General features: G+C 43.4%; 1 protein-coding gene across 1 annotated transcript in view; it reads right to left on the bottom strand.

The window, feature by feature from the left end:
- The window catches only part of RNF150 (ring finger protein 150), a 118,202-nt gene extending 107,319 nt beyond the window's left edge, over positions 1-10,883 (bottom strand). The window contains exon 1 of the mRNA XM_052690071.1: positions 10,266-10,883. Coding sequence (XP_052546031.1) covers positions 10,266-10,731 — 466 coding nt within the window. The 5' untranslated portion in view covers positions 10,732-10,883. The remainder of the gene's footprint in view (positions 1-10,265) is intronic.
- Positions 10,884-17,352: the final 6,469 nt, after the last annotated feature.

Genomic DNA, 17,352 nt, shown 5'->3' with positions numbered 1-17,352 from the left:
AGAGGGGACTGTAATTCAGTCTTGTAAAAGTTCATGAAAAAGACTTAGGAGTGTGCAGGGCAAAGCCATTCCATGCATGGCAAACGTGCTGCCTTCTTGGCAGCCTTCCATTGATAAATGGCACTGCCACACTTCTGACTGCTGGTGTCCCACTCCTCCAGCAGACCCTGAGTAGCAGACAGCAAGCAGTCTGTAGTCAGTCTTTAAATCCAGGGCCAGCTGCAAAGCAGAAGCAACTGAAAGCACATAATCCTGCTCTGCTTTCCTTCACAGCCTTCTGTTATTTGCGTCAACCCAGGGTGATGAGGGGGCTGGGAGGAAGGTAAAGAGGTAAGGCAAAAAATTAGCTAATTATATATATAGCTATATATGTATTTATATACTTTTATATATATTTATATTTATATATATATATATAAATATAAAGGAAGAAAAAGAAAGACAGAAAAAATATTTGAGTAGACAAAAGGAAAGATTCATTGGAAATGAGGAAATCAAAGAAATCATACAAAAACAAACAAAAAAATGAAGAGGATTGAAAGAAAAATAAGGTAATATTGTCTTTGAAGTCATTTTCACTTACATGTAGACCTAAGGGATTTTACTCAGCTCCTTAAATTCCAGAGTGAAGAGTCCTGAGGTAGTATTTAGTAAAGGTACAGATTTCAGGGACAGCCAGATGGTGCTTCTAACACGTGGACACACAAAGAGCAATAAGAAACCTGGCACAGAGATTACACAATCTTGCAAAAGCTGCCTCACTCAAAGAACACGATACTGGCAGGTAAAATTAGGAGACAGTACACACATTATAAGAGCTTAAAAAGGCACAAAAGGGAAAAGCACATCACATACAAGTATAAGAAGCAATCATGAATGAGACTACAGCCTCAGACAGTTCTGGTTGAAATATATACTTTTTTTTTTGCAGTACAAACATACACGTGCCCCAGAAACATAGGGAAGATTTCATGTTCTCTAAGACAGAGCTTGCTAAAAGGCCAAAGGAAAAGCAAAAACACATTTCCATCTTTTAACAGAAAAGACTGAAATGGAACAGTATCATTCTAGCCAGCTTTGCAGGGTGTAAAACCACAGCGATCTTTATCAGATATTGATACAGAACTCTTGCATAAGTGTAAAATCCACAACATCTTCTATAGCAAGGCTTGTTAGACAGAGCTTTCGTCGTGAGGCTTTGGAATCACTCTGCTGTATGACAGTAACAACTGGGTGCAAAAGCTGAAGAGCTCCACGTATCAATTTAAAAGAAAGAACAGACCCATAAATCTTATTGTACAGCAACCCACAACACCACAACTCTTACTAACCAATACCTATATATTTTACAGTAATCTCGAGGCCAGACGTGGATTCACCTTCAGTTAACATACATCTGCTAGACTCTTGAGTTCAGTCTTAGTGCTGCTGTGTAATACCAAACACAGAGAATACAATATAGCAGTCACTGTGCTGGAAATACTTATTTTTACTAGGGCTGAAAGATCAAGCAGTAAATAGAAGAGCATGGTTTAATGAGGTGTGAGTTATAAAAGATGGATGCTGCAGATGGATGTGATACCTAATTCCCTTTAAAATACAGCATTATCTGGTGAGATATTACTATAATGACTTGCAAAAAATATATATGTAATAATAATGAGGTGCTTTTTTAGGAGAGATGTGAACAGTAAAAGGCAAATTAGTGAGCATATTAAAAGGGAGGAATACCAAAGCCATCAAACAAATTCTGAGGAAAAGCAGTATCTTGTTCCATTAAGTCTTTGTTCAGGGAGAAAAGATGATGGCTCCCAGACAAATATACCAGTAGCAGGGAGGCAATTAGGTAGGAAAGGATACAGAGAACTGCTCTGTTAGGGAGTACTGGTACCACTGCACGCCATGCTAAGCAGTGCTGTCTCTATGCTCGACCCTCAGTCTGAATTCACTGGCTATGTGGTCTCAGATCGCAAACTGAGTACTTAGTGCCAGGGGTCTCTCTCATGATCAAGGCTTCAAGGCACGAATGATTATAGATGCCTTTTTAAAAGCTATGTCTCATTAAGTGTGTAACACAACAGAATACTCATCAACTAATCCTATTCTTCATTTTCTTGTAGGAACTGTATTCCTGTGCAGATGGAATCCTTTCATCCACGCTTAAGAAGCATAAAAGATATAATCAAACCACGACCGCAGGGAGTTACGTAGTTGGAAGTTACATTTTGGTGATTTGGGGATTAAAAGGACAAATATTTTTTCCTTCAATTTCATGTCAAGCTGAAAATAGTGGGTTTTTTTGTTTTTTATAAGTTTAAACAAATGAGTTACCTTCCCAGTTTACAACTGGGAATAATGCTACGTACACAAACACAGCTAAGCATCAAATTTGAGATCAGAATCTGACAGGCTCTTAGGTCTAGCAGTGTAATTGAATATCACTATGATTATATTGTCAGAAGTAAGTGAACAGGCACTTCATTTTATTGATGTTATTTATTAGTCACTCTTGAGAAGGAAAAGGAACAATTATTTGAAAAAGCTACTTTGTCTTTAAGTAGCAGGGATGCTAGCTTTTAATATTTCCGTGTAAAATAGGAGTTAAAGTAACAGGCTAATCTTTTCATCCCCTCCTTCAGTTCTCCTCAGTTCAGTTTTCTAAGTTTTATCCCAAGTGGTTTACTGAAGAGGAGCCAAAATGCAAATAATGCCCTTGTTAAGCTTCTCTCGTAAATAAACAAATAACTATACAGCTGCACAGTGTTACTGTTTCACAGGCAACCTAATCTTCACAACCTTTCTCAGCCTACTGGAACAGGTGTAGGAAGAGGTGTTACCACATACCCATTTTTGAACTGAAAGCCATTATTTCTACCAGTACTTATCACCTAAGTCAGTGATTTTCAAGCTTTCCGTACAGGAGAGATGTGGACCTGTTGGAGTGCATCCAGAGGAGGGACACAAAAACAATTCAAGGGATGGAACACCTTCCCCTGTGAGGAAAGACTGACAGAGCTGGAGCTGTTCAGCCTGGAGAAGGCTGCAATTTTTTTTTCCTTTTTTCTTTTTTTTTTTTTTTTTACAATAGGCAGAGTGAAGCACCAAAATGTGTTGGCCAGAGGAGTGGGAGGGATGGTAATGGTAGATGTGCCATCCCAGAGACAGCTCTGGGCAACCTAATGTAGCTGTAGGTGCCCCCGTTCATTGCAGGGGAGTTGGACTAGATGGTCTTTAAGGGTCTCTTCCAACTCAAAAGATTCTATGGTTCTACGAAATGAAGAGATGATCAGGCACTACAAAGTTCTGAGTTGCATCCCACTGTGCAATCAAGACACAGCAGAGTAAGCCTGCCTGGACATATCCAGCGACAACATATCTCCTCTTTCCTCATACAATTGCCACACACTTCCTTGAAGCTGGTTGAAGTTGGCTCTAAACCTTACCCTATGGCTGCTACGCCTCAACTTCTAATAAGCCGTATCAGGAATGACAATGAAATATTATTGCAGAATACAATATTGCTATTTAATATCCTCCTACGTTTCACTTCTGGTCTCAGCACTATACAACTGCTCACATGTTGCATGTAGCACTTGGTTTTGATGCTTTCCAAGACTTCTTCAGCAACGCAATAAGCACTGTGTCAGCAGTAGATGACAACACTGCAGTCCTGCATCAGTAACGTGACAGATTACATGGACTACTCTAACTGTTCCATATCTGGTTTCTATGAGTCAATGATTGCATTGTATTCTCACTTTCTCAAAGAAGTCATCAAGTGACCAGTACAAGTGCAACTGAAAGGGCAGAAGTGGGGCTTGCCTTGAAATGAATGCTGTTTCTGTGCAGGTTTGCTATGCAGGAGTCACTGGGAAGCAGAGATATCATTGGGCTACCCCTTCATAAAGATCTGACTCCTCATCAGCTTGGCTTGTGGTGCAAGACGACAGAGGTCACTTGAAACTCAGCAATCTCACATGACAATGCACTGTGAATTCCATCAGTTAACTGTGGCAAAAGAATGGGTTCTTTCAGTCCCTTGCTTACATGAGAAAGTTAGGAACTGCTTGCTTCTCTCAGCAGGAAAAGACACTTAAAGAGGTAACACTGAAATAACTGCAGGTTTCTCTCCCTGTTTGCTCCAAGTGGCCACATGCCTTGTGAGGTATCATGAAGGGTGACAGCACAGAAACGTATTGGCATGAATTGGCAAGCTTCAACAGACGTTATACACTAGCCACAGACTGTCACAGTATCCTAATCAGCCAACTTAATGAGTGCCATTTTGAAGTCAAAACACCTAATGAAACATGACAAATCATCTCTTTATCAAGATCAAAACCAAGGACAATAGACCAAAAGGAGATGCTCCAGATTAACAAGAGCAGTTATAATCAATGCTGATACAGATTCATTCCTAAGAAAGATTTGCTTCTTGCCGTGTCACTTCATTGCAGAGAGCTGAAGACAGCAATTGTATCATTGTGCACAAATGCTGCAAATAACCTAAGGGTATGCAGAAATCTAACTGCTTTGGCAATCATTAAGTTAGTAAGATCAACACAATCTTCTATGAATCGATACTCTAACACTTTGTGGAGAAAGCTGTATTCTTAGGTGACCAAAGCTCAGACGCAGACTTGCTGTCTTTCCACCGACTGCAACAGGCTCTGAAAGAGAAATACAACCTAGCAGTAAGGTTCAAAGTATTTGCAAGATTGAACACACAGTGTAACAGACACTGAGATTATTTTCTTGCCCTAGTCTCTACCTAGTCCTTCGTAACTTCAGTCTGTCCTTTGTGACTTCAAACTAAGCATAGAACCCCTCTTCACTTGACGTATCTGAAGAATCTGCAATACAATCACAGAATACAAGTTGGAAGGGACCCACAAGGATCATCAAGTCCATCTCCTGTCTTCATACAGAGCAACTCAAAAGTCAAGCCATATTTCCGAGTATTTTGTCCAAATGTGCCTTGAACTCCAGCAACTTGGGGCCACGACAAATACCCTGAGGAGCCTGTTCCAGTGTCCGACCACTCTCTGGTGAAGAACCTCTTCCTAATTCCCAACCTGATCCTCTCCTGACACAGATGGGTGTCATTCCCTCGGATCCTGTCACTGCCATCTGAAAGGTCAGCACCCGCCCCTTCTCTCTCCTCACCAGGAAGATGTAGCCCCCCATGAGACCTCCACTCAGTCTTCTCTGGGCTAAAACAAACCACACAACCCCTGCCACTCATACGCTTTGCCCGTTAGATCCTTTAACATCTTTACAGCCCTCTAGTAGGTTTATGTTCCCACACCGTGGTGCCAAAACCTGCACACAGTGCTCAAGGTGAGGACGCATCAGTACAGAAAAGAGCAAGACAATCAATCCCTTTCCTCAGTTGGTCAGCAGTGCTGAGTCTGATGCATCCCAGGCTATGGTTGGCCCTTTTGTCTGCCAGAGCACACTGCTGACTCATGTTTCCACTTGCCATCACAAGAACTCCCTTCCCATGGAGCAGCTCTCAAGCCTCTTGTCCTCCAGCCTGTACACAGATCGAGGGTTATCCTATTCCAGGAGCTGAATCCAGCACTTACTGTTGTTAAACTTCATGCGCTTGGAGACTGCCCGGTCCTCTAATTTGTCAGCATCTCTTTGTGAGGCCTTTCTATGCTCAAGAGAGCCAAGAGCTCCTCCTAATTCACCACTGGTCCAGCACTGAACGACAGCAGAACTTGCAGGCAGAAGTGTGACTCGCAGCAAAACTCAGTAGGACAGCTTGCTGGCACTACTGCTGAGTCTAGCCACTGTTATAAATATCCGATTCTGATAAGTATCAAGAACCAGATTTACAATAACTGTTGAAAGCCAGGCTTACATGACAAATCCAGGAGCTCTTCTTTGTTCCTGTGGCTGGCAGCACACCTCAGCCATGCTCTGGTTTCATGATTGACAGACATCAGTGCATCTCTGAGATGCATCTTCCTCCTTCACTAAGTCATTTCTACTAGGGATAAATCCTGGGTGCCTGAGCAGAAGAAAATTACAGCAGGGCCCGGAAGCTTCTAATCTCTAACCCTAATTCATACTTATCCATAAATGAATTCAGTCTGAATACTATCAGCATATTTCTCTTATTAGAACATAACAAAAGTTTAGAAAACAATTGTTTTAGTAAATGAGCAAATGAGATCCTCACAATATTGAAAAATGTCCGTAATGAGAAATCTTCAACGTCAGTGTTTAATTTGCACATCAGTACAAGTCATACAGAGGAATCCCAATCCAAAAGTACTAACAAAGCATCCCAAAATATGTATAAAGCAAGACTACTCACTGATCAGGGAACAAAACTCTGAGTACAAGCAGTGAAACTGTTATTGAAGTGAATGGGCCTGGGTCAAGAACGGCTCAGTGTGGAGGGATCCACATGGTTTTGCAGTGGAATAGCCGTGCCTCCCTCATGCCATCTGGTGCACATACGCTGCACTTTAGGCCCAAGGAGGAAGGGAAGAAGTCAGAATCATCTCAGACCACACAGGAGATTCATGCCTCAAAGATATAACTGCCAGTTGCTGCCATTACGAAAAACAGCTGGGCATCTGCCTCTCATTGAAAACAGACTGTCAGAGACGCGGCATACAAGGAAAAATTTCTATGGCATGCACTGGAAAAGCAGAATAGAGCGAACTGCCTGACTCGCATCTGCTCGTGGTGCCAAGTACTTAGGATATAATTTACTTGGAACAATAACCATATCAATTTTGTGAGATACTTTGATGGCACTCCAGAATTCAACCTGTTTATTACACATGGTGCTAATTAATAGAGATTTGACTTTCACCCACATATGAATGAATTCTGCACCAGTCACACAGCTACACCCCGCGCTAGCACCATGTCACGGGTGGTCAACCTAGGATCCCTCAACAGCGAATGAGAACTGAAGAGAGGGAAGTTCCCATCTTGAATTATCTTTGCTAAGACAGGCAGTGAGAATATTTCCAGTTAACAGTAAGTTATTAAATGCAGATCCACTTGCTAGAGGATTTTTGAACCTACATAACAGCTAATTTGTGCAGGTAAGAAAAAATGCCGATCGAAGCCCTGGATGACATTATGGATTATTCTCCTAGAGGAGAAGAAACATCACCTCTCTGTTATTAGAGAAACTGATAGAGGAGAAACAAAATGCATCTGAAGCAGAAATTCTACATGTTTTTGTGCCTCCTCTGGTTAAAAGCTGCTTAGTCAAAAAGCAAACACAGTTGGACTCCAAGCTCCTATACCATATGTCAAGCCAATAAAAATAAAGATACCAGTTCATGAATGCTATAGATTATGATACAGAAGATAAGTGCATTCTAGCATAAGAATCATAGAGTTCTGCTTTCCCCGTGAACACGGATGTCACAACTTCACCCCATTCTTCTGAATGTGCAACTAGTGACCCAAGAAGAGGCTCCAAGAAAGCAAAGGCTTTAAACACAGCAGATAAACTGGTTACAATAGAACATTTGGTTTGTTCCATCTGGTGCACAGAACAAATCCTGGAAAGCTGCATCTCAAGATTTGCACAGCACGCTTTCAAGTAATACCACCTTAGCTTCCATTTGAGGGGGTAGGAGGGCTTGGGGTGACGAGATAACTACCAACAATGTTTTGAATTGAAAAGTACCTTGCTGCAGTTTCTTACAGACTTTAAGATCAGGATATACCATTTTAGCAAAGACTCGCTGTAACTGAAAACAGCAGTGAAGTTAATCTTTGGCAGGAGATACAGAATAGTAACAGGTTAACATGATCGAGAGAGGGAGTGAAGCATAGGAGTAGATCTGAAGAATTAGTAGCAGGAGGGAGAGAAACAGAACAATGAGAAGAGAATACAATGGTAACAGAAAGAAGGCAAAGCACACAAAAGAGAAAGATGTACATGAGGGAAAAGAGGAATCTGCCTCAGGAGGACCAGCAGTTCTTTCATGAGGGCAGGAATCAGGGAGGACATAGCATTTTCTGTATAGGAGTTTATTAAAGCTTGTAAGAAACCTCAAACAAATCTGCAGAAGGACAAAAGAGAAAAAAAAAAACAACAACAACACGTACGAATTTCTTTGGACATCTCAATTGCTTTTTACGTCATATTTCACACACACATACACCCCTTCTTCCTCCCCCCTATCCCCCCCCAGTTATTTTTCAGGATGGAATTTTCTCCTTCCCACTCCAGAATTTGGCGTGGGCAGAGCACTGCAGATGCTGCTCTACTCAGAAACCAAGAACCTGATTCATTCTTCCCTCGAATCTTGCACTATCATTCAGGCTAGGACCAAGCAAACAACAAAGGCTGCAAATCAGAAAGATAACTGTATACAGCTTATACATTTACTTTGCTCCAGTGTAATGGTGATTAAAAAAAAGGAAGAGTAAAGGCAAATTCAACTCTGAATCTCTGCTAGTTTGTGCAGTATTAATTTAAGAGTAGTTATTTTTCCTTCTGTTCCAGCAGACTTCAGCTCTGAAATTACTGAGTTCTACTCCATGCAGAGGGAAGGTTTTCTCTAAGTTACAATCAGCAATCACTTTTTCAACTTCAGAGAATAAGAACCCTAAAAACAAGACAGACTCACACAAACAGTCAGCAAAGCCCTTGCGTCTGATCATGTTCAACAAGTCTACATCATAGTCTGCAGTGCCCATTTCAGCCTCCACAACTGTGCAACTGCTGGGTATCAACTCACACTCAAAAAAGGATTCTCAGAATAAGCTGAAAACGGTCATATGATATCAAAGAAGCTGCCCCCAAGATCAGTGATAACAGTGGTTGAATTTCTGAAAGCAGAGGCCGCTTTCAGTAAGAAAGATCCCTTGCTTACTTCACTTTAGACTTAAAAATAAACAAAAGCTCTAGCATTTTAAAAGGTTAGACACTTTTTACTCCCACTGTTCCTTAATAAAACACCATTTGTGTGGAAAAACAGCTTAGCGCATGCTTTAAAAACAGGCAAGCCATTAATTGATCCAACATGTTTTAGAGAAACTCACTGGACATACATAAGCAATACATTTCGAGTTTCAAAACAGCCTGAGATTTACTTCAAGGGTGCATAAGCATGCCAAGGTCCTCCTCTGTTATACTGCTTAGTAAATAATCTGTCATACTTAAAGTACGAAGGAGTATCATCTGGACAGCTACTAAACTATGTGCAGTTTACGAAACACAGCTCTAAGAAGCTCAGGTGTTCAGGAGTTTCTTGTCTTACAAAACCAATGGAAAATGAGAATGAAAATCTTCCGCAGACTCTATCAAAGAAACACAAACGTGCCCAACTAATCTCTTAAGGAGGTGCCACAGGAAGGGTTCCAAAAGCACCACTTTTGCATGGGCACTAACATAACGCTCGTAAGGCAACAAATTGTTTTTCAACACATCCTTGCTAGCTACTTTAATGAGGGACTTGAAAATCTCGTTAGAATAATATCGTGTTTTGCAGCCTTTCTGTGTCTCAATTTACCCAGAACTCTGCTGAGATTCAACTGGTATGAAACAGCTGGACATGATTAGTTACATGATTAGTTGGATGCAAAACGCACAGATTTCATAATAGATGGCATTTTAGTACCCACAGAACAAGCTGGTGGTATAAAAGAGCAGTGACTCCTGGCAGAAAACACTGCCCCTAAATAGAGGTCTGCTGAGCTGTTTTAAAAACTCAATTTTTTTTCAGACCAAACATTGTTACAAACACAGCGAGGTTGTTTGTGGGAATAACTGGAGGTTTGTGCTGCTCCTGACAAATGGATTTCTACTCTGTTAGGCAACAAGAGCTTTCGGAGCCAAGCAGCCATGTGCTGGCACTGCAAACAGAAGCTCCATCTGAGGGCTCTCCTGGAGAGTGAAGCCCCACAGATGTCAAAACTGGACAAAACGTCACACGTTCTCACCAAATCAGATACTCAGCATTCCTGCCTGATCCCTCAGCTTTTACGTTATCACAGACAAGACAGCGGTCACCCCTGATAAGCGTATGCCACGAGCACTGCTCCTCTCTGGAAGGTCTCAATCACACCTGCTCCCGCACGGCACCTGACAGAGGATCCTCTCTCTAGCCACAACAAAACGCCGGTGCTCCCCAGCGGACTCGAGGTCCATCCGTTCCTCCCACTACCCCAAACTCGGCATCTCCCAAACTTTTTGGCACCGGAACGCGCGCCGCTGGGGAGAACCGGGCCCGGCCCTCGGGGTGCGCCCACGAAGAGGGGGCAAGGCAGCTCACCTGCGTAGGGCATGGTGACGGTCTCGTTGGCGTTGCTGGAGCCCATGTTGTAAATGACGACGGCGGAGGCGTTCTGAGCGGCGGCGTGGCGGATCTTGTCCTTGTAGGTGCAGTTCCCCCGCGGGATGAGGGCCACCCAGCTCTTGCCCGGCGCCGGGGCGTTGAAGCGGGTGCCGGGGTCGCAGGCGTAGCGGTCGGCGGGCGAAGCGGAGAGGGCCACCTGCCCGCGGGCGTCCTGCTTAGGCGACTGGTCGCCGTAGCGCCCGCACTCGCTCTTCTCGCTGCGGAGCTCGGCGCCGCCGCCCGCCGGGTCGGCGTAGGTGATGTTGACGAAGGCCGTGTACCACTCCTCCTTCTCGGCCACGGTGAAGTCCAGGCACAGCAGATGCACGAAACAAAAGGACAGCAGCCATGTTGAGAGAGCCAGGCTGCGGCACGCTTGGATCACAGACATTGCCATCTTCATCTGCCGGCCCCCCCGGCCGGCCCGCCCCCGCCGCCCGCCTGCGCCGCGTGTGCGTGTGTGCCCCGACCGCCGGCTCCGTGCGGGGCGGCGCTGCTCCCGCCGGGCGCCGTGCGGGAAGGGCGGGCGAGGGGGCCCTCCCCTCTACAGCCCGCCGCCTAATTCATGTCGGGGCCGTTTGATTTCCTCGGGCTGGCCCCGTCCCCGCCCCCTCTCCCCCCGACCAGGCTCGCTTCCTCCCGCCCCCCTCCCCTCGCTCGCCCTGCCCGCGCGGCCGCCTCCCCCGCCGCTGGCAGCCCGGCCGCCCGCCGGGCGGGGAAGGCTAGGGGGTGGGGGGGGGGATTTCCGCACGCGCACGCGGCGCCGCGCCCGCTCCGAGCCCGGCCCCTGCGGACGCTCCCCGGGGTACGGGGCGCCGGGGGCCGCGGGAGCGGCGCGGGAGCGGCACCTGCCGGCAGGCGGCGGCCGCGGCCGACGAACGTCAGCGAGGGCAGAGCGCGCCCCCAGCGCGGAGGCGGGAGCCGGGGCGCCCCCAGCGCGGCCGGGCGCCTCGTGGCTCGTCCTTTCCTTGAGTAATGTAGGGCAGGCGGCAAAAGCGAACATCTTACCGCCTCTGCTTTTGCCCAAGTGCCCGCCGAGTGCTGCTGTACCCCTTACAGGGAGAAGCGCTCGTGTCTTGTAAAAAGTTCACAGTCATAGAATGGTTGGAAGGGACCTCAAGGATCATGAATCTCCAACCCCCTGCAACACGCAGGGCCACCAGCCTCCCCATTTAATACCAGACCAGGCTGCCCAGAGCCCCATCTGACCTGGCCTTGAACATCTCCAGGGACGGGGCATCCACAGCCTCTCTGGGCAGCCTGTTCCAGCACCTCACCACTCTCTCTGTGAAGAACTTGAAAAGTTGTTCTGATTTAGGCGATTGTGCACGGGTTTTGGAATCCAGATCCTGTGCAGCTGTGAATGCTGCTGACGAGCAGGTTTGCCACGGTCAAGTGAGCTTCTGGCATGAAGACAGCACCTAAAGCAACACCTGCAGAAGTGACAGAGCAGCTCCTTCAGAACACCCCGAGTTGAGGGACGTGACCAGAAAACAACAGTTTACTCTTGGCTCAGTGAAAGCCCAGATTTGTGGATTTAAACATACCAAAATACCCAAAAAGAGTTACGCCGAGCCATAAGTACCTCTCAACAAAAAACAGGGTCAAACAGCAACTGGCTCTGTTCACCTTAGTGCAGGCGAGCAGCAAACACTGTGTGCTTCCATAGGTATGTTCAGTATAACAGAAGGACATCTCACAAGATTTAACATACGTTGCCTACCCACCTCATTATTAAAAACCCGACGAGAGAAATGCCATACCCTTTGGCTGAGACGTATAAATATCTCACAGCTGGCAGTATTTGCCTGTTTCCACTTCAGCTTCATAGCTGCCATTGATCTAAGCCGTCTTCTGCTGACAGCCTTAACCACGAAAAGGTTATTTCCCCAGTGCTGACAAAATTGAGTTTGGGAGGAAAATGTACAAGTGTGGGAATAACATAGAGAAATTTATAACGAAATATATTAGATTGCCAAAAAGCTGTAAGTCTACCAACAAGCAAAAAGACAACTTTGCTTGAAAGCCAATTCCTGGAGAAATGAAGTCAGCCGGGAAAAAGAAAAAATTACAATGTATAACTAATGGTGAGAAAGGAAAGTAGATGACAACAGTAATTAAAAAGTGTTGAGATTTCATAAGGGAAGCTAAGCCTGCAAGGAAAATCCATGGTTGGCAGGGCTAGGGGCAATGAAACTTTTGTGTATTTGGGAGAGTAAGAAGTATTATTAAAAGAGAAGGCAGAAACCATATAAGTGATTGACAAATATTTCAGGTTTATATCTGGAAAAAGAAAGATGATGTGTTTCCCAGATTACCGACTCACAAAAGAGAGATTAAGACAGAAAAATAGAACTATTATAACTCATAATATAACTCACGAACCCCAAAAGAGTGGATGGGGAGTGGAGGGAATAACCAGAAACTTGGCACAACAGGAAAATCTTGAAAATCACCAAATTACGATGACCAGGTAGTTACAGGTAACCTAGTGTTAACCAACACCAAGGAAAACAAAACAGATAAAAACAGTTGTATAGATGCCAGAAAGGGTGTTTTTTTGTTTGTTTGGTCGGTTGGTTGGTTTAGATGGGAAATAGCCTGCCAAACAAGCACGATTTATGTTTTTGTGAGGAAACGGTGAGTGCTGTTACATAGCCATTGCCATAGCAGACTCTTTAAAGGTGTGTTATCCAATGATATGTGATATTATCATTACGAGGAACTCATGAAGAATCTAGCAAGAAGAGCGTAGTTGCGACAGAATGCTTTCGTACAGCTTGGTGCAAAAACATGGCTCCAGGAAACCAAAACCACCAACCCGTCTGGAGCAGAACTGGGGGCCATGTGAGGAATTCCCTCCAGATTGCTAGGCTCATTTGTTTGGACAATTCTGTGGAGTTCTGTGAATCTCTATCTCAGCCTGTTGGGATGATCACTGGTGTGAGATAAAATGGCTATGGTTTCAAGTTAGGTTAGGCTGTCTAAATTCTGATGAGATTTGCCTGGAATTTAAACATCTCAGTGAGGAAGAATGACTGGGCCTTGACCAAGATGGTGTCACTGGGTATTTTAAAAGGTGCATTGGCACCTAAATTAGGCCCTCTGGCACCCTTTACTGTTAATGGAAAGTGCCTCCAGCAAGCAATTCAGAACATGTAAATGTGATACCTTATTGAGTACAGGACCTAGATGCTCCCAGATGTTGGTGATTCTATGTTGAGCTAGACACACACAAAAGCAAAACTACAGAAAACATATGCTCCAGGGCAGGCAAGAAGTTCTTCCTCTCTCTCCACTTAGAAAGCTTCAACTGACAGCTCCTTTCCCTCAGCTTTCAGCATGGTGATCCTTTATAGAGCTGGGACCCCAGCAGCTGTGGGCTCAGGACGACTCCTAAGAGCTAACTATAAGGCAGCCTGAAGGCTTTTTAACGCTGATGGCAGCAGAAATAGTTGACTGAAATATGATCTCTCTGCAGGTGCTCAGGAAAATGAGTTCTTTCTTCTTCCCTTGCTATGAAACTGAAATTGAGTCTTGCTTACACCTGGAGAACAGAAGAGATGTGAACACCGGGAAACCACACAAAGGGTAAAGTGATACCATTGCCTCACTCATTTGCTACAAATACTATGCTTTGCATTAAAGAAAACAACACATTTGTTCATTAAGCGAGTTAATTGAGCAATACCTATTTTCCTGACCTAATTGATGCTGTTAATATTCCATCCATCTTCCAATTCATATGCTAATAGCTACATTGCTTGCTATGGAACTTATTACGGAATCTTGCCTTAAATTTAAATACTGCTTCATTCTTCCATAACAGTTTGAATTATTATAGTTGCTACTGTCGTTCTGGTTTCATTTACTTAAGTCAATTTAATATTTTGGATAAAATTCCAATGCTATAAAGAAACACTCAGAGTAAAGTTCCAGAAAAAAAAAAAAAAAAAAAAAAAAAAGTGCTCCAGCAAAGATAAGCTGACTGTTGCCATAGGAAAGGTTTAGTAGAATTTATGGGGAAAGTGACATTTTCATTTAGAAATTATGAAAGTGTTGAAGCAAGCTTTATCTTGTTTGATCCTCAGTAAGTTTTCATAGTGAGATGGTCCTCCTTCTGTCCCAGGGGCAAAACTGCCACATCTTATCACATTTGTTTAGTATCTGCTTTTGGTATAGGATTTTTTTCGTAAACTACAAGAACCCAGGAGATTGCTGCTGATGAATGCCATTCTGCCTGCTCCTGCTTCTGTTATAGCCTCTTAAAAATAAAAACTTTTGAAAGAAACACGTCTCTTTTGTGCAGTTTCTTTCTCTGCCATGATAGCTCGCTCAGCTCCCTTAAACTTTCCACATTTTTATTGCTTGTCATTAATTTCATGTAGAGGTTTACTCAGCCCTCAAAATATTGGCCTTTCCTTTGCAATATAAAAATATCAGAAGTCAGCTTTCTTCAGCTACTAGACTATTCTCTCTTGTAAAGGGAATAATTTAAATAGCTCACTCAGAGAAAATGCAAACAACTCAGTCCCAGCTTTGCAGTGTAGCCCAGGTGTTAGCACTCCACTGGTATTTCTTGCTATCCCAGCTGGCTGGTTCCTTCTGCACTGTGCCACTAACCTCTTGATTTCAAGTGCTTACACTACCGTATCTTTTCTTTCAAAAAAGAAAAAATTATATATATACATATATATATTGACTATGACTGTGAAAGAGTGACATCTGCTGCAGAAGGTGCATAGAAGTGTGTGATTAAAGATCATCTGTGCGTCACGCTGGAAGTTCATGTCATCTGGAAGGAAGAAAGTCACGCTAAGTGCTACTCAGGTGGCTCATAACTTGAGTTGCATAAAGATAAATCTTGGAAGTAGTACTTGCCAGCTATATGCCGCTCTCTGACAGTCGCTTAAAGAAATACACAGATCAGTCTTCATGCAGGAAAGCGGGCATCTTGCCTATTGCGGACAGCATATATTAAACACTAATATATTTCTCAATTAATGGCAGCTTCCTGCTCCCCACTATTTTACCTGAAACATTTTAGCAAATAAGTTGCAGAAGTAGCAATATATGCATGGGCAATCAAAGTTATTCTCTCAACAGACATCTTGCTTCCGAGGCAATCGGTAACAGAAGAGCATCAAAATGCAATGTTCATCTCATGAAGGCTGTACTGTAAGTCACGAGAGGCACAGACACACCCAAAGATTTTTTTAGTGGCAGGCACAGCTTTTGAAAGGACACTTCTAAAATTCTTCCGCCGTTTCTGATACGAAGCTATTAATTGCCAGCACACAAGGCTACGTGTGCACTTGGTAGCTGTGATTCAGATTGCCATTGTTGAGCATAGCCAGCGACACTGAGCAGCTACCGTTTGTCAAGGCTCCCACCTACAAGACTGAATGGAATAACAAAGAGCAGATAGAGCCAGGATAATTGTGGGGATGTTCTTCTGGTACAACTCAGACACATACAGATATTCCTGATCTCAAATGAGAGCTAGGAGGAGTACATTTGAATTAACTAGGCATTTTTCCTTACTAATACACCTTGCTGCTGAATTACACCATTTATATACAGTGCCTCACAGGTCACTGGTGGGGGAAAAAGAAAATGGTACCTAGAGCAAAAATAGATCCTTGCCTAAATAGAAGATATTATTATGTTGTATGAAAAAGATGTGCCGGGTTACTAATGGAGTTTTTACAGGGGTGACTTCTCGGATTGATCATCTTTAATATTATCATTAATGGCCACAGCACACACAAACAGAACGGGAAAACACTAATGAAATTCATTGATGACATAAAATAAGGTGCCACTGGCAACAGAGAGAAATGCCTATCTGGAATATCGAATGGCTATATTGATTGGGCTGAGAGAGAGATGTGATGAAATTCAATAATTCGTAATGCCAGGTCATGAATTCACAGACTAAAAATACCTATTTCTGCCCATTAGTTGGGGTATTGGTTCTTTAGGATGTCAATGTCACAAAGATGCCATTAAAACAAAACAAAACAAAAACCCTAAAATGCATTAGAAAACAGTGTCACCAAGTGAAGGGGGATACAAATCTGCTCATGTATGTCCTCAAGAAAGCCTACCTGGAATTGTTTGTGCAGTTCTGCATAAAACAAATTTTGCAGCTGGAGAAGATGCAGGAAAATATGACTAGAAGAGTGGGAGAATGAAAAATTTTTGTCAAGGGAAAATTAAAAACTTAGAAACAAGGGGAAAACCAGGGGGGATGAACTACTGGACAGTAACTGTATCTGGAGGGCTAGATGCAATGGATGAAAAACAGCAATTTAGGATAAAGGCCAGTGTTTGGCATAGGGAAAAGATTGCAAGAATGTAAATGAATACACACAAAGAAAGAAGAAAGTTTCTGGTTACTTTTATTTAATACTAATCTACACTAATTGCTAAACCTGTAACAGTGGCATTAAAGATGAACTGATAAACTGACGTGATGGAGTTATTAAATGATATGCATTTGATAGCTAAGTTTGGATAAGATGATTCAGGAAATCCCCTTTTCAATCTAAACTCCACTTAAAAGTTGACAGGATCTTTTTCTCCCCTCCCTCCCCTAAAAGCAGCCTAATTAATATTTTTGGAAGACACCAGATGCACCACATGGTGCTGCCACAGACAGTTTTTTACATGCCTAGTATGCCTAGACTTTCATTTTTACAGGTTATGGTTGCATAGCTGTGTTGCATTTACCATGTTTTATGATGTTCTTGCATATGCCACTGATGTTTGTTTTCTACTCAAATCTGTGGCTGAACACCTTCTTAAAGGAAACATTTTCAAATGTAAACACTAAAATACCTCTTGAAATGGTGCTTTTGTCACTGGCTTGAACAAAAAATTGCACTGAATTCTAAGGATACCAAGCACATGACAAAGATGAAACACCAGAATTTTGTTGTCTGTCTTTTGTTTGTTTGTTTGTTTGTTTTTTCCTTCCGGCTTCCTTCTTTAAATTTAGTGGAAGGATGTTCCTTACCTG

The sequence above is a fragment of the Tympanuchus pallidicinctus genome, unplaced genomic scaffold (genome assembly GCF_026119805.1).
Source record: "Tympanuchus pallidicinctus isolate F22 unplaced genomic scaffold, pur_lepc_1.0 scaffold26, whole genome shotgun sequence".
Lineage (NCBI taxonomy): Eukaryota > Metazoa > Chordata > Aves > Galliformes > Phasianidae > Tympanuchus > Tympanuchus pallidicinctus.
The sequence above is the reverse complement of the archived record's forward strand: the minus strand, read 5'-3'. Positions and strand labels throughout refer to the sequence as shown.